Source organism: Microtus ochrogaster (genome assembly GCF_000317375.1).
Source record: "Microtus ochrogaster isolate Prairie Vole_2 chromosome 14 unlocalized genomic scaffold, MicOch1.0 chr14_random_1, whole genome shotgun sequence".
In the NCBI taxonomy this organism is placed as follows: domain Eukaryota; kingdom Metazoa; phylum Chordata; class Mammalia; order Rodentia; family Cricetidae; genus Microtus; species Microtus ochrogaster.
Genome location: NW_004949096.1, coordinates 21,407,723 through 21,433,745, shown reverse-complemented (window position 1 = coordinate 21,433,745; position 26,023 = coordinate 21,407,723). Strand labels below are relative to the sequence as shown.

General features: G+C 43.3%; 1 protein-coding gene across 2 annotated transcripts; it reads left to right on the top strand.

Annotated features, from left to right (window-relative positions):
• The first annotated feature begins 11,577 nt into the window (after positions 1-11,577).
• Tmco5a (transmembrane and coiled-coil domains 5A) lies at positions 11,578-25,150 on the top strand. 2 transcript variants are annotated; one of them, XM_013352632.2, is made up of 11 exons: positions 11,578-11,612; positions 12,495-12,644; positions 13,043-13,166; positions 14,620-14,670; positions 15,351-15,422; positions 18,627-18,683; positions 19,124-19,183; positions 19,608-19,669; positions 20,630-20,687; positions 22,745-22,785; positions 24,746-25,150. In XM_013352632.2, the coding sequence occupies exons 1-11, from the start codon at positions 11,578-11,580 to the stop codon at positions 24,942-24,944; spliced, it is 909 nt and encodes a 302-aa protein (XP_013208086.2). In that variant the 3' UTR covers positions 24,945-25,150. The 2 variants fall into 2 exon arrangements, with proteins under 2 accessions (XP_013208086.2, XP_005364259.1); XM_005364202.2 differs by having other exon boundaries at positions 19,605-19,669.
• Positions 25,151-26,023: the final 873 nt, after the last annotated feature.

Below are 26,023 nucleotides of genomic sequence, written 5' to 3'. Positions count from 1 at the left end.
AAACATCAGTTTGACTTGATGCTATTCTGTCTCCAGGTTGATTAATTTTCCTTTGCAATGCAGGAGATTGAATCCAGGGCCTCATGTATTCTAGGGTAGCACTTCACCTACCTTTGAAATAATTCTTTTTTGACAAATGGCTCTGCATTTTCATTTTGTACCCAGCCTGAAAATCATGTGACATTTCCTGGCCAACAAGACAAGAAAGAGAACAGTAGGAAAGAAATCAGAATGACAAAACTCTGAAACACTTGATGTGGGATGCCCCTCTCTGAATACATTATTACCATTGGTTAATAAAGAAGCTGCTTTGGCCTATGGCAGAACAGAATAGAGCTAGGAGGGAAAAACTAAACTGAATGCAGAGAGAAAGAAGGCAGAGTCAGGGAGATGCCATGTAGCTACTGAAGGAGAAAGACTCCAGAACCTTACTGGTAAGCCACAGCCTCGTGATGATAAACAGATTAATAGAAATGGGTTAATTTAAAATATAAAATCTAGCTAAGAATATGCCAAGCCATTGGCCAAGCAGTGTTGTAATTAATATAGTTTTTTGTGAGATTATTAGGATCTGAGCAGACAGGAAATGAAAGCACAGTCAGTCTATAAACACTGAGAGAAAACAATGACAACCTGGATTCAACACATATTTGAGAAAATATCATCCAGGTCCTAGCGGGCAAGGTGCTAGGCCGTGATGTCATTCAGGTAAGAACTTTCTACTTTCCCTTCCTTCCTTTATATACCTAAGGAGGTGTATAAAATCATACCCAGTGCTTATGGAGGAGTCAACAGACTTCATATGCGAGCAGAATAGTTTTGGTCAACTTCAAATCAGCTAAAGTCATCTGAGCAGAAGAAACCTCAATATAGAAAATGTCCCATCAGTTGGCCAGTAGGACAGTCTGCTAAGCATTTGCTTGATTATCATTCATATGAGAGGGCCACCCCACTGTAGGCAGTGCTATCCCTGTCCAGGTGGTCCTAGAATGCAAATAAGAAAACAAACTGAACAAACTGTGAAAAGCAAGCCAGTAATCAGTGTTTTTCCATGGTCTCCGCTTGGGTTCATGCCTCCAGCTTCCAGCCTTGAGCTCCTGCCCTGGCTTCCTCTGGTGACAGACTGGAACCTGCATGTCAAACAAATCCTTTCCTCCCCAGCTTCCTTCCCATCTTGGCCATGGTGTTTTATCACAGCAATAGACACCTAACGAAGACAACATGGAAAGACTTTCAGCAAGACCTCCTTCCCCAGGCTCAGCCTTTCCCCAGCAGGCCTGACTGCTGGGGTTCAGAAGCCTCAGGCATAGCAAGCTCGATGTTTCAAGTATTTCTGACTGAACCAGAGCATTGTTTGGTCACTAGAGATCAGCAGACAAGGTCATGGGATTTCAAATTTTGACTTGGAGCAAAAAACTATTCCCAGTGAAAGCAAACTTTAACAGGCAGTAGGAGAGCAAGTAATCTAAGGATTGATGTGGTGGTTCGAATAAAAAGGACCCCCACACACTCATTATTGGAGAGGTGGCCTTGTTGGAGTAGATGTGACCTTGTTGGAAGAAGTGTGCCACAGGGGATGGGCTTTAAGATTTCAGGAACTCAAGCCTAACCCAGTGTCTCTCTTTCTATCTGCTGCCTGCCAGTCCAGATGTCAAACTCTCAGCTACTTCTTCAGGGCCATGTCTGCCTGCATGCAGCTGACCTTCCCACCATGACAATGATGAACAAGACCTCTGAACCTGTAAGCCAACCCCAATTAAATAGTTTTCTTTGTAAGAGTTGCTATGGCGATGCTGTCTATTCAACAGCAATAAAAAAAAACTAAATTGATTTTTATTAACAACTAACTAAGACAGTTGATGCTTGCTCAAGACAATGATTGTATAATTAGGTCAGACTGGGGAAGCTGAGGACAACAGCTCTCACTGAACGCCTTGTAGACATTGTGCCCATGGGGCACTCATTACTGCCTTTGTAAACCAAGCAAACAGTTAAAACATCTCCAATACACAATTTCTAGAAGGAAAAAAAAAAATGCATGACAGAACTTGAACTGCATATGCTTTGGGCAAGCCCAGCATGTCCAGAGCAGTAACTGAGGAGTGTTCATGAGGTGAAAATGCTACTAGTTTCTCTCAAGAAGTGCATTGCTGACGTTGAACTTGCCTGTCCTGCTATTTTCTTAGTCTACAGTTCCCACCTTTATAAGAGAAGGTCTGCTGTGTGAATATAAAACCAGAGAATCAGTACCTCTCATAGAGCTTTCCGATCTGAGACCTGCCCCGGGAGCTAGGCAATCCCTGGAAAGAGTGGACCCTGAGTTGCTGGCCCTTGCACAATCACAACTTTGTAAAGAGTAATATCTGAATGACCCTTCAGACTTCAGAGATCAGCAATAGCTGTGTGACAGGAAGATGTTGGCTCCAGATGACAGAAAAGAGAGTTAGCTGTTCTCAGGGCTCTGCAGTTTCTGAGGAAGAAATAGATATGATTGGGTTTAAAAGGAAAAAAAAAAAAACAAAGAGACAATTACATTTAAGGATTTAGCTAGGGACCTCACCCAGAAAGAATGGCAGAAAATGGCACTTGCTGAGAGGAACCAAAATGTGATGCTGACGAACCATAGCAATCTCCTCACAGTAGATTGACAGGTCACCAAACAGATGGAATCTCCTAATGGGACAAGAAGAGGCCTGCAGAAAAGTAAACACTACAGCTGAAGACAGTGGCTGGCTTCTCTCTGCATGTGAAGCGTTGACTTCTCTACAAGCGGCTGGGTGGGATTCCAGAGAGCTACAGGACAGAAGAGAGAAGAACTTGAAAGCTCTACTTGGCTGATATTGGGAACCAGTACCCTCATCCCTGGGGTCCGGGTGGTTGAGATATACTACATAGTTGGCACATTCTTGCTAGACACTTGTCTATAGTTTTCCCATTTTAAGTAACACCCAGAAGAGAGGGCAGTTCCCTTGGTGTATCAGATCCCTTTGCTTGTTTGATGGAAGGTGGGAGGAGGGGAGATTTTGCTCTTTTCCTTTACAGATTCTGATTTTATGAAACAATGTTTCAATTTCGATCAATCAAGGTAAATTTTTCCAACTTGGACACCCCTGGCCTTTTGTTTCCTTTAACGTCATATGATACTGGATCCATTCGTCTGTATCTTATCCTTAAATGAGAGCATTTTCTCCTAGACCCCGCCCCCATCCTTACCAACTATTCCTGACCCTCCTGACACTTTATAAATAAGTTCCTATGTAGGCCTGGTTGGTCCTTCCCCTCTGTCTAGGTCAGGGTGCTTTTAGAACACTATACGTCAGTCACTGAAATACCACGCTCATGGTGCTTGCGACCCTCTCATTCCCTGAGAATAAGTACCAGCGTAAGACTTTTCTATAAGACAAATATCATTTATACAAAAGAATTGACCTGGTGGGCTGGAGAGATGGCTCAGAGGTTAAGAGCACTGACTGCTCTGCCAGAGGTCCTGAGTTCAATTCCCAGCAACCACATGGTGGCTCACAGCCATCTGTAATGAGATCTGGTGCCCTCTTCTGGCCAGCAAGCATGCAGACAGACAGAACACTGTATATATAATAAATAAATTAAAAAAAAAAAAAGAATTGTCCTAAGCAACATCTTTACATTTGACATAGTGCTTGTAGTTTTACTATGTATTTAACTGTAACTAGCGTTTAATTATGTGTATGCATGTATGTCTATGGGAGGTTATATTCATGTCCAGGAATGCAGATGCTTGCAGAGACCAAAGGAGAGTGTCAGGTTCCCAGGAACTGGAGGTGCAGGCAGTGGTGAGCCACCTGACCTGGGTGCTGGTAACCTAACTTAGATCCTCCGCAACAGCATAAAGCACTCTTTCTTGTTTTATTTTATTTTATTTTATTTTGTCTTGAGACAGGGTTTTTTTGTGTAACCCTGGCTGTCCTAGAACTCACTCTGTAGACCAGGCTGACCCCAAACTTACAGAGCTCTGCCTACCTCTGCCTCCTGAGTGTTTGCATTAAAGGCATGCACTCTTAACCATGGGACCATAGCTTCAACCCAATTACTGCTATTAAAATTTGTTTTAAAGTAACAACAGTTTGTGGGCTTGTGGTGGTTTGAATAAGAACCATAGGCTCATAGATCGAACGCTTGGTCACCAGGGAGTGACACTCTTAGGAGGTGTGATCTTAATAAAATAGGAGTGGCCTTGTTGGAGAAGATATGTCATTTGGGAGTGGGCTTTGTGGTTTCAAATGCTCAAGCCAGGCCCAGTGTCTCTTTCTCTTCCTGCTGCCTGCAGATCCAGACAGAACTCTCAGCTGCCTCTCCAGCACTTTGCCTGTCTGCTTGCCTTCCATGCTTCCTGCCATGATGACAATGGACTAAACCTCTAAAAATGTAAGCAAGCCCCAATTAAATGTTTTCCTCGATGAGTATATAATAAATTCCAGAGGACCTGGGTTTGAGTCCCAGCATCCACTATCTATAACTTCAGTTTCAGGGGACCCAATGCCTTCTGGCCTCTGAGGGAACCATGCATGCATGTGATATACAAACAAACCTGCAGGCAAAGCCCCAACACATATAATATTTTTAATGAACATTTTTAAATCTTTAAATTAACAGTTTTCTTCCTTTTTCCAATTTAAAATCTTGTTAGACTATCACTTTTCTTGTGACACACCTACTAATGTTCTATAAGAAATGACAGTAAATTTTGCCCCTCCCAGGTGTATTGTGCCTTCAAAGCCACTGTTCCCCTCTGCTTATAATATCTCTCCATTATTTGGTAAAGTTGTTTCTTTACATTAGGATTCAAGTCAACAGGAAGTTACTGCCCTGCTGAAGCTCACTTAAGTCACCAAAATTACAGGCTGTTCATCTGCATCCCAAAGTGCTTTCTGTCTCCCTCCACCAGAAAGTCTCCTACATCGCAAGCGAGAGTATGCCCATGTTTGCCTCCCTGACAATGCTTAATCCTGTAATCATCTTGGGTCACCCCATTATCTGGATCACAACATACTTATGTGTTCAGTGTTTTCATTAGTGAAATGAATAATGACAGAACATGTAGCCTCAACTAATGACAAGCCACTTAAGAACATACACATCCAAGGCATGATGTTACTTTAATTAAACAAGAGATGCTCCAAACTCTCAGTGTTTAGAAAACTTCTCTGTCCACTGGGACTAACAAAAAAATTAAACAACAGTGTTTTCACAAGTGACAAAAAGCTATCGAGTTATATGACTTTGGAAAAGAGCATGAAGTCACGTCAGGGTTTGTGTGAACTGTATGAGTTCACACGCAGAGAACTCTGGTCACAATGTTTAGAATCCTTATAATTAATGTTCACTCTCTGACTGCAAATATGGGAAATAAAGTTGTAGACACAAAGGTGAAATAAACAACGAGACTAAGGAAATGTCCAAGCACTTGCTACACAAACGTAAGAACCGGAGTTCAGATCCCAGCATCCATGTAAATGCTGGGTGGGAGGGGCAGCACACCTGTGATTCCAGAGCTCAGAAGATGGACGAAGGAGATCCTCAGAGCAAGCTGGCTAGCTTGGGGGTCATCTGAGAAACCTTGCCTCAATGGATAACATGGAGAACAATAGGGGAAACCTCTAGTCTCACATGTACGCACACAGATGTATGTGCACTTGAACACATGAGTGTTCACACACATTTAAACAAGCATACGTATATACCCCATGCAGAGACAGATGAAAATGAATAAACAAATCTGGCTAAAATGCCTACCAAGCATGGGTTTATCTCAGAAGAAAATTCGCACATTGAAAACAAAAGTACATCACCAAATATGAAGGGTGCATTGAATGGCACCCATGATATTATATCTGCATCAAAACTATGGGAATTCCCTGGTTCATGGTACAGTTGAAGAAATCCCTTTTCCTCTTCCACATGTTCAGAGTCACAGAAAAATCAACTAGAACTCATTGAGCATGTCATATATGGTGGAGATTTTTAAAGCTTCTCTAACCCAATGAGAGCCAATCTTTCTTGCTTTCCTCTTCTTCATAATCGAATTATACATATTCAGAATAGTTAAAGATAATAATATGGTTGTTATTTGGTTATAGTGGAGAAAGCCCAGTGATTCTATGAACGTGTTCCTTGAGGGAAGGGGATGTGTGTGTGTGTCCAGAACTAAACCCAGGACCTCACAGAAGCTCAGCATCTATTTTCTCATTAAGCTGTAGCCATAGCGCCTTTGACATGACTTTATGAGAAAGGAGAGGAGATGAGAATGCTCACAAGCTCTGCCACAAAATATCATCGCTTGAGTGCCTGGGTGTGCTGGTCACAGAGAGCAGAAAGGTGATGGTTAGGTACTCTTACAGATGGAGCTATATCCTCCCCAATGTTTCTGTTGAAATTCTAGCTTCAGTTCTTCAGAATAGGACTGTGCAAAAATTAAATGTCATTGGAGTGCTCATATGTATGATACAAATATCTCATTTTTCATATATTATACATATCTGTGTCATATATATATATATATATATATATATATATATATATATTCCTCCCCAAGGCTCAGAGATCATCATTAAATGGTGATTAATGAAAGATTACAAAAGCCAGATATCAGGGATGACAGGATCGAAACTGTCTTCCGTACAGCCCTACTGAACTCGCGAATTCATGATATCTGTACCAAGATTTGCACAAGCTCAAGACAGTCGGCATTCTAGCACAGACTGAGAAGGAGCTGCCACCCCTAACTCAGGAGCTATGGACAACGGATGGCTTCCTAGTTTTCTTTAGGGATATGCCTCCTGGTATGTTGAATGCAGCTCAGTAGATGGCCCTATATCTAGGATTATATAAACAGCAAAAATGGAGTTGATGAGTTGTTGGTTCTTTTTTTTGTTTTTAAAAATACAGAGTTGGGGAGTAGAGGAATGGGGATAGATCTAGAAAAGATTAAGCAACAGACTTGATCAAAATAAATTATATGAGAGACTGGAGAGATACCTCAGGGATCAAGAGCACCCATTGCTCTTGCAGAAGATCTGGGTTTGGTTCCCAGAACCCACTGAGCAGCTCCCAACTATCTGTAACTTCCGTTTCAGGGAATCTGACTCCCTCTTCTGGCCGTCACAGTCACACACACACACACACACACACACACACACACACACGGTGCGTGCAGATATACATGTGGACACAATACCTGCACATATGATTAAGTAGAAAATTAATCATAATTTAAAAACAAGTTCTATGAGATTGTTGAATAATTAATGATACATTTTGAAAAACAGAGTTATTGCTATGAGGTAAAATCTATGAAAAACCTTTTTAGTTGTTTACCGTTGCTATAATAGCAATGGCTCAGTAAATTTCATTTTAAAAGAAATGGATAGCTCTTTTGTCAGCTGTAACTCGATGTATTGGATGTTAAACTGTACTGCACTGAAATTTGACTTGTATATAATTAAAAGAAGAAAAAAACAGTCTGGATCAAATGAGAGTGTTATCCTCTCCCATATACATATGTGTATGTGTATATACAGAGAGAGAGAATTGTGTGTGTGTGTGTGTGTGTGTGTGTGTGTGTGTGTAGAGAGAGAGAGAGAGAGAGAGAGAGAGAGTCTATATCACTCTCTTTTCAGTGTTCAAATATATGCTTTTCTGAGTACTAGAAATGTATTCTGAAGGGAAATTCAAAAAGATTTTTATAAATAAACCTCGAATCTATGTGATAATTGTAGCTACAAATACAAAAACACCCAAGGGTTACAATGTATTTGAGGAACCGTTTTCTAAAATGATGCCCTCGCCCCTCCCCCAGCAATGAGCCTCCAAGCCAGCCTTATTCCAGAGAGCGTCCAGCACCAGCACACATTTAGCGACCTTCAAAGAAAGGACAAGCAAGGCGAGCAGACAACTTAGCTTTTCCATTCCCCGCCGGCCTCACCAAGCAGCTGGAGGCGCCCCGCAGCTTCCACCGAGGGCCCAGGTGCGCCTACCTGGCCAGCCCCCACAGCAAACGGGCAGAGGCCCAGCAAATCCAGCGGGGCTCCAGCCTGCAATCAGGACAAGCGTTTCCCAACAGTTACTCACAAAGGCAGAGGCAGTTCTGACAGCGGGGAGAAGCAGAGAAATGAATCTCGGCCATTCTTCCCACTGGAGAGGGAGGGCATAGAAACTTTACCACGGAGAACAGCTGCTCCGAACACTGCACTGGGTGTTAATCAAGCCATCTGTGATCTGCAGGAAGAGGCTTGGATCAAAAACCTTAACTTGCCCCCAAGGCCCTGTTTCCACCTTGATTTAACGATTCTCATTGGTAGCAATCTGCTATCCTTTCCCGTGCAGGGTCCCAAGCGCGGGTCCTGCGGCTCCATCAACTAGCTGGGGTAGCCCCTCAAGGAGAAAGGCTCCCCTGGCAGGAGACAGGGCTTTATTTTTATCCCAGTTAAAGTCCCTGTCCACTCCATTAACAGCTGCAATAACCTTGGTCCAGGGCATCTCCTGGTGAAGCTACAGCCAGCTGGGGTTAATGAACTCTCGCGACCATCAATTCCTGGGAGAGGCCATTGGCCTGAACTGTTACTTAATTACTCTTCTGTGTACAGCTTCATAAAGCAACGAGAAGCCTTCTTTCAGGAGATGGTAATGGGGGTCCTCAGATGCCATTAATTTTACAAATAGTTTTGCTAGAAACTTCAGTATGTTAAGAAGTCGGCCTGGCTCACAAATCACCTCAAGGTGGTCTCCTCCCAGGACAGACCTGAAACCTGACAGGTTTCTGTGGCTGTCACCCTGGAAGTTATCAGCTGTGGCCGTGCCTATGTCCTGAGACCCCCAAAAAGACCACCACGGAGCCACTCTCTTGTGAATGCAAAAGCAAGGTCTCGTTTATTATATATTGGCTAACACAGGTCCCCTTCCTCACAGTCTGACGTGGCAGATGGAGGGAGGAGAACCTCTTCTACTATGGTAAGGGATTTTTAAAGACAAAAGCCACAAAGCAGTCAGTCCCAAGATTACAGTTTCAAAGTACAAAGTTGCTTGTCTGTATCACAATTGGCCAAAGGTTAAGTAAAGTTTAGCTGTTATTCTCTAATAGGCTGTCCTTGCCTAAGGGGGTTTGTTCTCCCATAGTAACTGTCCCCTGGTCACTTCCTCGGGACATCTGCTGGCCCTTTGCTAACCACAGGGCCTGTCTGGAAACTTATCTGATTGGTCCATTGTTACTCAATCGATAGGGGAAGTTAGGTGGTCAACATCTTTTGTGTAACCACCGGTGGGGATATGGGTGGCAGTCAGGAGTTTTGTGTATCTAGGATTTTTCCATTAACTAATACTTCCCCTCGTGGCTCCTGGCTTTTCTTGAGGGTCGGAGTGAAGTTCGAAGTCCCAATGGGATCCCAGAACAAAAATGGAATCTTTTTCGGCCTCAATTTGTCTGGTCTCACACAGTAAGAGCTGATGTGCACGCGCATGCATGCGTGCACACAAACACACACACACATGTGTTCCAGTATAGAGAATGAGTATTTTTTTTTATTTTCTGTGAATGATTTTTCCCTTAAAGCTTGCAAAAGAAGACATTGTGGGGCTAATCCAAGACAATCACGGACATTGTCAACGAACGTTAAAATCTCTTGTAATTTCTGTCTTATGGGTGGGGCTCTTAATCTCTGAAACTCTCACCTAGCAAGCCTGCATGGACCAATAAGCCTCTGCAGGCAAAACTGGGCCTTGGTGTCCCTTGCTGGTATTGCTGGACCTGCTGGACTCTGCAGTTATCTCAGCACGCCCCAAGTTCTCCTCCTGTCCATCAAACCTCTTCACACGCCAACACACTGCTTTCAAACATGAGGAGACTCCGTGGCTCTCTCTGCACTACCCCATTTCAAATGTCGTATTCTCCCTTTGCTACACACTTGATGCCTTCTCTCATCCCCTTCACCTGCTCATGTTTTCCTGTGGGGGCCAGCCATGACAATCTAAGTCTGGGCAGGTCATCCAAAGGAAGTTCTTTCCTTCCAACCAGTATCACCTGGGACTCTGGCCATCAATAAATTTTGATAAGAGGCCTGAGTCTCCGTAGTTTACTCTGAAGCAATACCTGGTAGCAGGAAAACACCATAAGCTGAGATTACCTGACTCCCACCCAAGAGCAGACCATCCAAAGGAAATGCCTGACATTCCAACTGCTGTAGATAGGATCACCTGCCAGCGCACCTCACCAGAACACCCCTAGACAAATGTCAGCCAGTCAGGGGTCCTGAACCTTAGAGCCCCCTCACCCCCACCTTTACTATTATAAAAACCCAATTCTAATTGAGCTCGGGGTTCTCCAAATATTCCAATACATTGGACATGCAGAGAGACCGAGTTTGCAAGCTTGATTAAAATAAAGGCTCTTTGCTTTTACATATGGGACTCGGCCTCCTTCTTTGGCTTTTGTGGGGACCCATGGATTTAGGCATAACATTCCCATTCTCTTTTCATATGAAATAAAATCAATGTAACCCCCTACACACACACACACACACACACACACACACACACATCTCAGCATGTCAACTTTGTGCTTTGAATTGTCCCATTCCCTCTTGAAGACACTGGCACTTTTACTCTTCGATACCCATAGGACAAATGGGTCATCAGTTGGTCATATGACAGCATCACTGTGGCCACAACATCAAATTTCCCATCTTCTTCCCACTTGGGGAGGAAGCAAGCCCTACTTATCAGAGAGACATGATTAGAAAGGCTGTCCCCTCATACTTTCTAGAAACAAGATTCCCTGAAGATTGTCCCTGCTTAAGGCAGACTAGACTTAGCCACAGAGCCCACACATTTATAGAGGTTCTGACTTCTTAAAGATTAACAAGAGACTGTTATCAGCACAACTGTGACATGGTGCCCTGACCATCCTATGTCAACTGTGGAGTCATAACCCCATGGAAGGTTGTGAAATTCTGGTTCCACTGGAAAGAGATGAGAGTCTTCCGGAAGCCAATTGACTAGGGCAGGATTAGGAAGCCACAGCACATCAACTGAAGGGAGGTAAAGTGTGGGGAAGCAGCTAGAGGGCAGAGAGGGAGTTGCCTTCCCCTTCCTTTTCTCATCCCTGATTGGCATTGACACACTTCCCACCCAGTTTGCAGTGACCAGGGGTTAAAGAACATAACTTTCCAGGGCAGCGATGTCCCTACATCTGTACCCTAAGACCTTTAAGAAAGCTGCAGGTCAGAAAGAAAGACGACGTGAGAAAAACTTAGTACCTCTGTTTCTACCTAGTATTTTGTCTAGGTTTCCAACTCACATTGTTATGGCAAACAGCCTCTAGGTGTGTTTGCTTGCGAGACAGCTTATGGAATTTTCCAGTGGATCTCTGCACCCTCACTTCCTGATGCAGAGTCAGAGGAGGAGCAGAAAAAAGCTGAGGGTTTTGTCATATCCAGCCAAGGGGCTCTGAAGGGAGAGAACCAGTTCATTGACTTTCTATTTGGGAGATTGATGGGCCCATTTCTGCAGTCCATAACCACATCTCTGCTAACATTTCAGGCGTCTACAATGGAAGAACAGAAGGAAAATCAGCTAGATTATGAGTAAGTAACAGAGACCACAAAGGCTGCATCCAGGCATCAGGTGTGAGGCAGGTCGCTGGCCATACCTTCTCTAATCTTCCAGCCACCTCTCCCTCCTGCCCCCTCAACCCATCTCCCAAGCATTTCACTCCTACAGGGAGTGGTCACCACTATAAATTCCCCACCTGAGACATGATATTTTCCAATGTCATGCTTCATGTCTCTCAAAACAAAATCCTTGGGCCATACTACCCTATTCCCAATTAAGAACTCCAAAGACAAGTCAATGAAATCTTTCCCAGGCTAGTAAAAGTTTAGTGTGGGCCTCCCTTGACTTCGGTACTCTTCCTAAAGTTATCATTTCATTCAGTTGTTATTTTCAAAACAGACATCTGTGCTCTTGAATGACATTCCTGGAATATAAGTATGTAGTCACTGAAATGGCCCTCGTATGAGAATCTCAAACATGATAATCAGAAATCAAAGAGAAGGGGAACCATGGGTGGAAGGAGAGAAGCCCTTATTATGGTAGTAGAAACTTCTGTCTCTGAATAAAGCAGACTCACTCAGAAGTGATGCAGCAGGTGCCTAGATAAAAATAGTCAAAAATGTATTGCATAAGCATGTTTCAAGAACAATTTAGGAAAAGGTTGCCATGGGAAACAGTTCTCTCCAGCACAAGGCTATTTAAGGAAGTGAAGCTTCTCTTGAAATCAGAATGGAGGTACATCTCAAGATGGCCCTCGCTGGGTTGAGAATTACTGAGACAGTTTAGGGTGTGATTAAGATGTGTGCCTGTTCACAGCGGATGAATTACCTATCTCCTAGAGAGCCTACCTAACCTGGTGAGGTTTTGCTCTTGAGACAACCAACCCTTGTTCATTTGGGGGGCTGTGCCCATAGGTCAGAAAAGATGGAAATCTTAAGATTGGCCCAATCCAAGAAGAACATTATCAGTTTGAACATGGACCTTGAAAAAGATATGCAGAGAATTGATGAGGCCAACCAGGAACTTCTTCTCAAAATACAAGAAAAAGAAAATGAAATCCAGAGGTGAGTCTGAAGTTTCAGGATGGAAGTTCTCAACCTGAAAGAAGGGGGGTGGTGACAGGAGGAAGAAATCCTCAACTTCCCTACTTTCTGTAGAGAACTCTATCCCATGTAGCAAACAACCATCCTTTACTCCGGGATGACCGCCCCCCCCCGCCCCAGGACACCCAGACACAGCAAGCCTAAAGATGCACTTACTTAAAAAATTAGGCTGAGCTTTCCTTGAGTTGAAGAACACTGGAGTGTTTGGCTTGGAATAAGGTTGTTCTTTTTTTATGACTTGGAAATGGCCTGAATCTGTGGACCTGGGAAAAAAGTGTTTCCAACCTGAGATGCCCAGATTTTACCACTTCTGAACCTGTCCATTACGATTCCTTCCGGTTTTCCCTTGCGTCATCCAGGCTGGAGCGTGAGATCACCCAGACTAGAGACCCTGCAGAAGATGAGGACTGGGAAAAGGAGAACTACGCTGTGATGGAAAGAGAACGGGTTCTGCTGGAGCTGGAGGAAGAAACAGCCAGACTTGTGAGCATGACACTGGAGAAAGCGAGTCCATGACGTCATCCTGGCCATATGTGCACCGTAGAGCACGGCCCCCCTTCAGCTAAGCTAGTCTTTTTAAATCCTAACTTGATGAGGTCTTGAATCCCACATAGCTGAAATACCATTTCAACATAAAGTCAATATAAGCATATAATTAGCATATTTTCCTCCTTTTGTCAATGTTTTTTAAATTATAATTACATCAGTTCCCTCTTCCCTTCCAGCCCTCACATATATTCCACTCTGGGCTCTTTTCATAATTGTTGTCACATATATATGTGTGTGGATATTACTAAATACATACATATAACCTGCTCAGTCCGTATCTCATTACTTGGATGCATTTTTTCAAGGCGGACCATTTGGTATTGGATGACTAATCAGTGTGCCCTTGTCTGCGTGAGACGGTTTCTCTCCAGTATTTCTTAGCAGACTGTACCATTGTGTAGGATCGAGGGCCTCATTAACATCAGTGTGTCTCTTGGTGTCATCCCCCTTCAAGTCATATTTAGATATCCATGTTGTTGAGATGTTATGTGTGTAACTTCTGACATCTCTAAAAGACACAACCTCACAAAAACGTTCTTGTTCTTCTGGCTATTAAAATTTTTGCTCCTCCTTCTTGACAAGATCCCCGAGCCTTAGGTGCAGGAATTGTATTAAAGATATATCAGATGGGACTAAGTTCAAACTTCTGCACTTTGGTGGGTTTTGGTTGTTGTTGTTGTTGTTGTTTTGTAATGCCCTCCGTCTGTTTCGTAGAGAAGCTTCCTTGATTTAGAGCGAGGACTACACTTGTCTGTGGGTAGAAAGACAAACATTTAGAAGATGATAGTGCTGGTTTAGCAAAGGGGTGTTCAACTCTCTCTCAAGATCCATGCCTTCACTAGCCCTGAGTATTTTGCTAGGTTTCTGTACCTGGCGTGATTTCCCTTTGGCTGAGCAAGTTTTGAGTCCAATTAGAAAGCTACCGCCAAGGTGGTGTAAGTGTCACAACTGCACCTTTGGAGCTATCCTGCCCTGTTGATTGGTGTTATGATTCACAGGAGGCACAGATGGATAGACTGTTGGTGGCTTCCCTCATTTGGAAGCTTCCATGGAGCCTTCTGGTACCAAGAAACCTAGTCCTCAGGGAGGAGGCTTTTAAGCAATTCTTTTTGCATAGAAAGACTATGTCCATGCATGGGAGGGAATTGGGGAGAGTAGGGTTTCTTGGGTAATATTTACTGCTGGGACCATAAATATCTATATCCTTTGTATGCTACTGATTATTTCACCTGTGATTTGATTTCAAGATCTCCTTACAACGTAAGTGGTTCAAATAAGCCCAAACTGTGCAAGGAAACACTGCTTGATGAAATGGGAATACCAACCGAATAGCAGTAGACAATGTTACTGTGATTCAGACTTACATTCTGGTCCTTTCTCTCTCCAGGAGAGGAAGAATGAGGCTCTGGTTCACAGCATCTCAGAACTTCAGAGGAAGGTAGGATGGGGCTCTGTGGGCCTCAGTACCTCCACAGCATTCTTATTCCCAAAGAGGCAAGATAAGGAAAGTGTCAAAAAGGCTTCAGTTTGGCATGGATCCCACTCTCGGACCCACCCTCCTGAGCTTAAGGCTCAAGTCAAAAAGCCGTGAATATTTCTGTAAATGTGGAATGAAAGGAACAGTGGATGAGGTGTACAATGATCTCACTAGTTCTCCTTTCTGTTGCAAGGCAATAGATTCTAATAGATACTCCGTTGAAGTGCTTAGCCACAACCTTAACGAGAAGTTAATTGTACCTTCAACTAAGACTGCAGCTCACACACAACTACCCTTAATCCCCAAAGATTTCCTCTTCCACCCTCTTCATATTACAGAGAACTGATACCCACTCTGAGCCACCCTGAAACCCTGTGTAGCCCAACTTGAATTGGGGCTAGAAAGAAGTACTTGCTTGCCCTGACTAGGTCACATGACAAGAAGACACACGTAGAATAAAGCTGGCTACGTAGGACATCGAGGATCTTCCAAAGATCATGTCCTTGAAGTTTTCACATAGCCCTGACTCTTACCCATACACGCCAGAGGATATCTTTCCTCTTGGATTATTTTTATGAGTATCAGTTGTTGTGTTTATGTCCATATTTGAAATGTGGTTTTTTTTTTATTTGAAACTGTAGCTTGCATGGAAATCACAAAAGATAGTCAAATGTGAACAAGATGATCCAAAAATAACCCAAGAAGAGTCCAAGGTAAGTGCCAAGGCAACGGAGAGTGGGTTTGGACCACATGGCCAGGAAAACAGCTGGCCAGTTAGACACAATCATTGCAGGCACTGCAAATTCTCTGTGCTTTGGCCTGTCTCTGACTTGACATAGCCAGAGCCACTGAGGTCTTCGTCTCTTTCCTCGGCCCTTACTCAAGAGTTTCTCTCTGCAGAAGATTCTATTCTGTCTTCTGTCTGGAAGAACAGAGCATATATGAGTTCACACTGTTGAGGGAGTGAAGTCCCCCATCTAAACGCTGGCTCTGGTACTTAATGTCAGCATGTGGTTAGGCTGTTTCATTGCTCTCTTGCAGTCTCAGCTTGAGGACAGATGAGATGGTGCATATGGAAGATTCTTTCCTCCTTTTGCTATCTGAATGCTCACAGAGTTATCTAGCGATTCTGAAGTTGTTACTTAGACGTCTGCCTGAGGTTATGCATAGAGGCAGACCTAGGATCGGTAATTGTCATCTGAAGGTCAAATAAAATATATTTATTTATTGCGATCCAAAAAGGGTTCATTCATTAGACCCTAAATTATTTAATGATCTCATTTTATAAACACATCATGAATGTGAAGCATTTCTCTAATTATGTCCCAGATCTAAGGACCCAAAACCAACCACAAGCTATCTAATCAGAAGTACAAGAGTTGGAGACTTTTTTTTTTTAACTGAGAAAGCAGATAAAATTCTCTTGACATTTTTTTCCAGAATCACATCTTTATCCTAATCCAACTTCCCTATGTGTTCAAAAACCAACACTATTTGAAGCCTCTGAAGAAATGGAGATGTTGAAGATAACAAACAGAGAGGAAGGATATAGAATCCATATCCCATCTTCTGCTGACCAGTTTAGTACCAGAGGCCACTGGGGGCTACACACACAGGCAGTTCAAAGTCAGCAGACAAACCTGCTCGACTGTGCTCCTGTAGAAAACACCTAGGGAAGAAGGAAATGGTGGGTCTGAGGCTGCATCAGGAAGAAGTTGGAGATAAGACCAGAAAGGGTTAAAAAAAAAAAAAAAAGACCCTGACTGTGCTTGCTGTCTAAGCAGTCAAGAGATCGGTATTCTCCAGAGACCCTTCCTTTTGCAGAACAAGTTTTACTGCAGGTAACCCAGCCATAACCAATAGGAAACACATGGGGTCTGGCAATGGCGGCTGTCAGCATCTCAGCCTTTGTAAGAACTACCACCACCCTTTGTAAGAAGGTCACTAGGCCTGGGAGCTGTCTGTTCCGGGGCATTCCGGTTTAATTATTGCCTGATGCACAGCATGGCTTTTGCTTCTTTTGGTAGGACTCAGGCCAGTTGCTGAAAGAGGTATCTGCTCCCCAACCTTATAATACACATCCCTGGCCTGAAAGAATAGCTCTCGGAGCATCTGGATGACTGGCCTTGGTGTCGTTAGCTGCAGGGAAAAGTAACTGTGCAGAGCGCATGTGTCAGATCACAGCATCTGGACAGAAGAAGGAAAATAAAGCCGAGTATAGAAGTGTATACCCCAAATGCAAACCCTCCTCTCCCTCTGTTATCCTGTTACCCCCTGCTTCTAAAGTCACCAGGACACGGGCAGTTTAAATAGCCTTTGTCACTATTCTCCTGGCTTCTCATTTTACTCCTAAACGATCCATTTTCTATACCTGGAGAAAACTGGTTTTTTTCAAATAACAAATTGACTTTGTTCCCCGCCTGCTCCCCAGATTCACGCTGCAATCAGAATGAACATCCAAACTCTATCCATGAGCTCCAGGGTCCTATAATACAACTTAGACAACTCCTTCGGAACTCTATGGAAATGTTTCTCAACCTTCCTAATACTCTTGACTCCTGAATACAGTTCCTCACATTGTGGTGACCTTAACCATTGAATTATGCTGTTACTGTTTCATAATCATATTATCGTGAATCATAATATAAATACCTGATATACAGATGGTATTTATATTATGAAAGGGTCATTCGACACTCCCAAAGGGGTCACAAGGGGTTCTATAAGTTCTTCTAGAAGCTACAAGGACCGATAATTTAGGCCTTAGCCAAGCCTTTCCTACCTGTTCTACCTACCATACTCATCTACCTATTCACGATCACCAAATGCGCACCTACTTTCTGACCTTAGCCTTCGCAAGAACTTCCCCATAAAGCACATTTCTTCCAACTATCTCTCAAGCTAAGATATGTTATGTAGGCCTCCCCTCAAGCGTCATCTCACTCCAGAGGCCTTTCCCGCCACCCCTCTCTCACATCTCCCTCCTACACCTCTAACACACCGCTGCTCACGTTCTGGTTTTAATGCCTTTTCTTACACAGACCATTATAGTAATGACGTTCTTGTTATGTCCCCAACTCTACTGAAAGTTCCTCATGGAGACAAAGGTCTTACCAATCTTTGCTCTCCATAGAGAGAGTGAGTGAGTGAGTGAGTGAGTGAGTGAGTGAGTGAGTGAGTGAGTGAGTGAGTTAGTTTATTATAGTGGAAAATATAAAAGAGTGTTGTCCAAATAGTTAAGGAGATAAAACAGGGAAGAAAGTATAGTGATATTTTATTTGTATTTTAATAAATAAAACTGAAGATCAGAGTGCAAAACTAGCCACACTAGTCAGCCATACAGACCAGGCAGTGGTGGCCACACCTTTAATTCCAGCAGCCACACTAGTTAGCCAGAGAGGGGGGGTGGTGGTGGTGCACACCTTTAATACCAGCACTAGAGAGGGATATAAGGCAGATGAGATGGGAACTGGCTCTCTTTTCTGTCTGAAGATTTCAAAAGTAAGAGCTCTCTAATGGCTTGGTTGCTTTGCTTTTCTGGTCTTCAGCTTGAACCCCAATCTCTCTCTCTACACAAAGAATATAGTGAGGGATAAAATACCGAGCAAAAGTCCTGGACCAAACTAACTGCAGAGCTAGTTTCAGGACAGCCAGGCCTACACAGAGAAAAGCTGTCTCTAAAAAAAAGGGGGGGGGGGTCTTCAGGACTCATAATTTTTGAGGAAATTCATTTTAAAACTATATAATTCAAAAGCAAAATTAAAAGATGAAGGCTCTGTGCAGAGAATTCTGTTCAGCCGCAAGGCCCCCATCGATGGTAAACAGATGTGTCAAGAGCCAGCAGAGCATCGCTGAGACGCTGTGCCTGCCTTGTGCGTTTTCATCTGCGAAGGCTTTTGATCCTTTTCTTTCAACAGGTCAAGTTACAACAGTTGGAATCTTCCTGTGAAGACCAAGAAAAGAAACTTGGCAAGGTAAGAGCAGGACTTCAAAGTTCTTCCCAAGAAGGAGAAACATAACACAAACACACACACAGCAACCTAGTATATCCCTCAAAGGGCTGATGATTCATCAGCTCCCAGACTCAGGACCAGAATGGGTCTAAACGGTGGTTTGTTTGTTTGTTTTTAAGAAGATAAACCCAATCCTCTATGTTTTCTTCAATTGAACATTTTTACAGAACATACCCCAACACCTGTGTCTAACACATACTTGTATATCCTTCTTTTCCAAATTTCCTGAAATAATTCCCTTTTGGACTATAAAATATGGTTTATTTGTGCTCAAAAATGAAATGAATTAATACATACAGCAAAAGTTTACATTGTGGGTCTAGAAACGGGGTTGGGGGACATAGGTACTTCTCTCACCGCAGTAAACTGAGAAAACTTTAAGATTCCACTTTGGTTTTCAGATAATGGAAGACTATATGTTTGTGTCTCAGCTCTGCGAAGATCAAGCTCTCTGCATAAAGGTACAGCTTCTCATGTAAGGGACAGAAAAGGGATTGTTCATGGGCAGGATGAAACAGAGTCAGGCTGCCCAAGGAATAATTACCTAGAAAAAAAATGTCAATATGGTACTAGGGAGAAACTATGGTCATCAATCCCTGGCACATATCACCCTACCGCTCCTTGATTCTTGGTAACTGCTGATCTTGGTAATCTCCGTGTCTGTGTTCTTAAATTAATAACAAGCGTGTCTCCGTGTCTCACCCCAGTTTCTCTTGGGAACCTATCCACCACTGAGGAGTAAGGGGAGAGAAGGTCCGTGGGTTGAGTGGCTGTGGGAATACCAAGTATTCATTGTATAGTCTGGTGAAAAGTGCTTGTATGTTTAGAAAAATCGTTAAGCGCCCAAATAGTAACTGTGGCTCCCTTCAATTCTCTTTAAAGAAGTACCAGGAAGCACTAAAGAGAATAGAAGAAGAGCTAGAGACCGGATTCCTTGAAAGAGAAGTGTGAGCATTGACGGAGGGACACGCTGGTTTGGTGGTAACCCCTTCTCAGCTGAGTCAGAGTCAACTCTGCCCAGGTCCCTCTAGAACGGGAGGAGCCCCTCCTTTTGTGCTCTCATTAGGATCACAGTCTTGAAAGACTACAGAAAACGTCTTCATGACTTTATCCCCCAATTACACTATCATTTGGGTTAATATTAAGAGCATAAGCACGCATTTTAAAGTGCTGGTGGCTGAAATCCTTGATACTTGGGGTAGTCCTTACTGGTCACAGGATGAACTTGAAACCATCAGCATCCTCACTTCTGACTGCAAAATCCCAGTCGTGATAGAGTCATGAGTTACACCCCTGGAGACACTGACGAGATGTGTTCCAAAACTTAGAACTCTACAGAGCACTGAACACTAAAAACAAGAAAGGACAAGGCTCTTGCTCTCCTTCTCAGGGATACAGAGCACAGAACCAAAACTATGAGCCTTGCCTCCATCCCTTCACCCTCTTTAGGAGCTAGTCTTAATGAATATGCATTTCTGTTTATTAAATTTCCGGAGAGTCTTTGACTCAACAACAGGAAGCCAAAACTGCTTAATCCTCTAAATCAGCCACTTACAAATGGCAGCCTTTCCTTCCAGAAGCCAGGTCCTAGGACATGCAGGCTGGTCTTTCTAGATGCTTGTTGGACATTAGACTAGGACTTCACTGTTAAGCTGAGGTTCTGGAGCAGAGTTTTTGGTAGATCTTTCTATGCCTCCTATTGGAGGCCTCTATCCACCACTGACTGACTTCTGAGTACTTGGAAATGGGTCACGTGTTCAAGGAGCTGGCTTTCTGTTTAAATTTATTTAAATAACTATAGGTCATGGCTACACTATGGGATCAGGCACCTTTTAAATAACAGTCCTCTATGTTATGAATATTTGAATATTTTGCTCAATCTCTTTTGTGGTTCCTTTTCTTCCTAGATCAAAAGTATTAAGCATGGATTCTGCGAGAGAAAGGACTAACCGCCTAGCTAATAAGGTAAGAATTCCCCTCCTTCTGCTCAGTGCCTTCGCCTACCAAGGGCGTTTCTAGGAACTGTGGATCACCAAATAGATGCCCAGTTTTCTCACAGCCCTTTGCAAATATTTGCAACTCTACCCACCCCCAACCAAGATGCAAAGGAGCAATTGTCTGTTCCCGTTTTACCCACTCAAAAGACAACCTAAGACCGAAGAGCTCCGTTCAAAAGCTGGAAGAAACATTAACGGAACATGAATTACTGTATAGAGGAGGCAGACACAGCACACACCCTTTCTCTCCTATAATCACAAAATGCTCTTCTGTGCCTCCCAGCACAGTCTTGAATCTTCCACAACACAGGGCACAAGGTGTCTAACAGTGTGTAGCTGGAGTAGTTCTGCAAGTTAAAACACAGGAAGTCAGACTTGTGTATGTCCCACTTCAGTGTCTGCTCGTAGTCAGCATCATGAAGTCACCAGCTCACAGGCCAAGCCTGGTCTGAAATCGCGGACCTTTTTGGAAGGAGGTTACCAGTCCTTTTAGCCTTCTTGCTGTCTCACGCCAACAGGTTACATACTGGGTTACACTGGCCTTAAGGCCAAGGTTGACAATCAATGAAGTTTTCATGTAGTCAAGATAAATGGGGCTTTGTTTGTTTGTTCGTTTTAAGATTTATTTATTTTATGTATATGAGTGCTCTATCTGCATAAACACCTGCAGGCCAGAAGAGGGAATCAGATCCCACTATAGATGGTTGTGAACCACCATGCGGTTGCTGGGTATTGAACTCAGTGCCATTTGTTTGGTTTTGAATCTCAGAAACAAAAGGCCATCTCTTTCCATAAGAGAGACTATTACTACGGCCCTGGCATCCACCAGATACTTGTTTCTGTTGAACCACGCTCACATGTCCTATGCAATCTCAGAAGTCCATCAATGGACTCTTTTAGCAACAATCAGAGAAAAACAGATTTGTCTTCCCAAAGTCCATATAATCCCATGAGGGCCCACTGGCCAGTGATGTTTAAATTCCTTCACGCAGGAAAGGCTGCCCAAGAGGTAAGTGTCCTGAGCACCTACTAGGGCCCTCCAGCACCCTCAGGCTACAGAACCCATTTCCAATTTCTGATTCCAGTTCTATTGGCTTCAAAATGTGGGCAGAACTTCTCTTACTCTTGATATCAAAGAGACTTTATAAAGGCAATAAAAGAGCTGAGAAAATATTTTGGAAGAGAGATATCAAAGAAATCCAGCCAGGCAAGTGGTGGCGCATACTTTTAATCCCAGAATTTAGGAGGCAGAAGCAGGTGGATCTCTGTGAGTTTGAGGCCAGCCTGGTATACAGAGGAAGTTCCAGGACAGCTAGGGTAGAGAAACTTTGTCTCCAAAAAGAAAAATAAAAGAAAATAGAAGGAAAAAAATCAAAAAAAGAAAAAAGAAAGAAAAGAAAGAAATCCAGAAAGCCTCATTTTGAGATTACTCTTTTTGAAACTTCTCTCTTAGGACATGTCTGTATGATTCCCATGGGCTAAAAACTCCCCTTGGCTAAGTAGAAGGCAAATGAGCAATTTAAAGAGCTGGAAATGTGGACTCGGAGGGCCCAGTTTGTAGGTCATTTAACAGCTATAATATTTCATTAATAATTATCTTTCTCTAGTTTATATCAGTCTCGTGTGTGTATGAGTGTGTGTGTGTGTGTGTGTGTGTAAAAACCAAGGCTGAAAAGATGGCTCAGCTTTCTGTCCTTGCACAGGACCCAGGTTCAGGTCTTAGCACCCACCCAAGTCATTCGGTTCACAACCATGTGGAAGGCCAAGCTCTAGGGGCTTTGACACATCTTCTGGCCTCCATGAACACCCAAACCTACATACACATATCCACACATAGACAGACAGAAGTTTAACAAAGAATAAAATAAATCTTTACAAAGTAACTTTCATCTTTGAAAATTACATGTGTTTGTGTGTATATCAAAAATTTGTAAGATTTATGTAAATAAAACAATCAACTGCTGTTCGCTAATGTTATCTGACAACTTCCAGAAATTGTTTATTTACTGTTGGTGTTTCTTCCAGGGTGGCTCCATCGCCAAAAAGGCTTTAAGATTCAGTAAAAGGTAAGCCAGGCCTCTTCCAGTAAACTTCCTGAAAAGCTGAGGTGCCAGGATCTATGCTGGCATAGAGCAAAATATAAACAAGGAGAACCTGATACACACATGTATGCACACACACACATGCGTGCACATGTGCATGCAAACACACACATCAGCAGACTAGTGTCACTGGCTGTGTTCTAATGCTATGAGACTTGTGACCCAGAGGCGACTGATAAACTCAGCTCTGCAGTGTCAGAAGTTAGCAGCTTAGCAGTGATGAGGACCAGAAGTCTTCACTCTCAATCAAGATGCAGTAGCTCTCACTCCCTGACTCCCTTTTGTGGTTTGAAGTAGCTTGTTGTACAGTTTCCCGGTAGCTATGATAGACAGGAAGTAGGGGGACCGAACCCCTGGATGGAATTGCACCACTGTCTAACAGCAGACCTATTAAACAGGAAACATCCGGGGAAAGAAACCCCTAATGGTGTCCAGCACAGAATACAATTCTTAAACTTTTTCAATGAACAGGGATTCCAGATTGAACACCTGGGTACATGTTAGTAAGTCCTGAGGGAAACACCATGACAGCAAGGAACAATTAGTATTCAGTAAGCCCTCTCCACGTGCAGGAAAAGGCCAAATATTGTCCCATGAGATCCACTTAAGAAGACATAAAGAAACATATTCAAAGTGGTGTGAAATATGGTTTACAAAGCGTCTCATCAGGACAGTTAAAATTATTGGTACTTAAAAGTCAACTCCGATCGCCTGGGAAGTTTGCTTAAAGAGAACACACTTTCCTACCACATACATAAAGTATTACATGTTCCCTTGTCCCTAGCTAGGACATCCCTGAAACAATGAGCAGAGTGCTCCCAGAACCCCAGGCTGCCCTCTAATCCATAACACCAAAGCCCAGCATGGTTCACTCTGTTGCTGCTATGTTTAATTCCTTAGCAGTGACCACACACTGCAGTACATGCATGAAGGGCATGCATGCAGTACATGCATGAAGTACATGCAGTTCATGCACGTTTAATTCCTTAGCAGTGACCCACTAAGTCCCCCACACTCTAGTACATGCATTAAGGGCATGCATGCAGTACATGCACGTTTAATTCCTTAGCAGTGACCCATTAGGTCCCCCACACTGCAGTACATGCATGAAGGGTTAACTAAGAATGAGCTTGCAGATATTTAGAAAACCTGCAAGGACTTTGAATAGAAAAATGGGAGTACCTCTCTAGACTTCCTTTTGTTTTTCTGTTTAGCTTTTTGAAACAGGAGTTCACTCTGCTGATCTCCAATTCATATCCTTCCTGCCTCACCTCCCAAGTGCTGGGGCTTCAGACATATGCCATCACACTTAAACATTGATTCTAGTTAAATAAAGGGTTGACAGACAAGCTCCTACTAAAATTAAGAGTATTTGTTCTCTGATACCTGAGAATCAGAGGACCTTATAAAGGTGGGCGAGTGTAGATCATTACATCCACAATACATAAAGAGTTCCTGTAAGTCAACAAGCACAAACTACCTACCTAAGAGGTAAATGGGCAAGAGGAGAGAAACACATGAGACCAACTCACCTAGGGACTGCTGTTCAGCTTCAGTGTTCATCATGGAAATGTGAATTGAGGCCAAATGAGTTCTTATTTTATAACTGTTGACTGGCAAAATCTAAGCATCTGATAAAATTGTGTTGGCGGAGTTGGGAACCCACAGATATACATGCTTAGAGGCAGCTGACTACTTTGGAAAATAATTGGAAAAAAAGCTAAGGGAACAAAATGAAGTCTCCTGGCGATAAATGGCACAACGAAAATAAAATACAATAGTGTATGGAAGGAATAACTGAGTAGGCAAAGGGAGTGTTAGGGACAGCCGTGTATGGAGATGGCAGAGGCTCTCTGGTCTGAGTTTCTATTCTGTCCCGGGTTTCGTAAACCCCAATTAACAGTTTCTGGGATTTCTCTTTCAGGGTTTTCCGCCCCCTCTTGTTTACCATGCTGTTTTTCATCAGACTGCTGGGTTACCTGATCTTCCATTTAAGCTTTATAAACCCCGACCTCCTCATCAACGCACTGCCCAAGATCCTGAGCAGGGACGTCTTGTGGAAGCTGCGATGCTTCCTCTTCCCGTCCCTCACACTTGAGACAGGAGACATGTTACCGCACTGATCCCAAGTGTCCATAGGCAGCAGAAGGCAAGAGGGACACAGGCTTGGAGACAGGAGGTGGCGAAATTGTGGAGGGTAGAGGTTTTCCTCAGTTCTCCCCCTGGTGCTGGCCTACTTGGTGATCATTTGTCTCCGTGTTACTTTTTCAAGATTAGCCTTGCCCAGTAAAGAACTCTGTCAATGAGTCTCTGGATAAATGGATAAAACGAACGAACAGTACACCGTGCTGATAAACCTGGCTAATTTCAGAATTCTATAGATACTGACCAATGAGTTCTGTGAATCTCCAAAATCTAATGACCAGTATCCCTGAAATGCAGAAGACCCCCACACAATACATGACTCAGAGTTGATCTTCTATCAGAATCAAAAGCAGTGTCGACTGACCTAGAAGGTGTATCCATCAACAGGCTGGGCTGTGCTGTCCCACCTGTCCCATCGGATACTCAGGGACAGGGCAGGAAGACCAGGAGCTCGAGATGAGCAGAGGCACTATAGGAAAGTCCTCTCTCCAGAATAATAATAATAACAATAGTAAAAACAACAGTCAAACAACCAGAATCTGGGACTGTAAGAGATTATAATAGGCAAGGCTGGAAGAAACCTCAAAATGTCATCAGGGTTTCATGTGCCTTTCTTTCTCTTTGATCATCCCCCCCCTTTTAATTTGACTGTCAGCACCTGAAATTCTACACTACCCAATTAGCAGCTTCAGCAAAAGGAAACTACCTTTGCCAATAGCTCTAGTTGCAAAACCCAGAGAACACGGACTGGCCCATCGGAGGTAAATCATCTACCTCCTGCCTCATCATCACTGTGGGCAGCAGGACAGACTCTCTGATTGGTCAGTCCTAAAGCATCTATCCAATTCCTTGTTAGGGAATGTGGGAGGAGGTAAAAAGGGAAAGAGGAATTGGGAACTGGCTCAATGGGTAAGAGCATTTTGCTGTGGATGAATGAGGACCTGAGTTCAAAGCCCCGGCCCCCACGCCTGTAAGTTCAGTGCTGAAGAAGAGAGACCAACAAATCCTGGGAGCTGCCAAGCAGCTGAGCAAAAGGAGTGGGCTTCAGAGTAGCTGA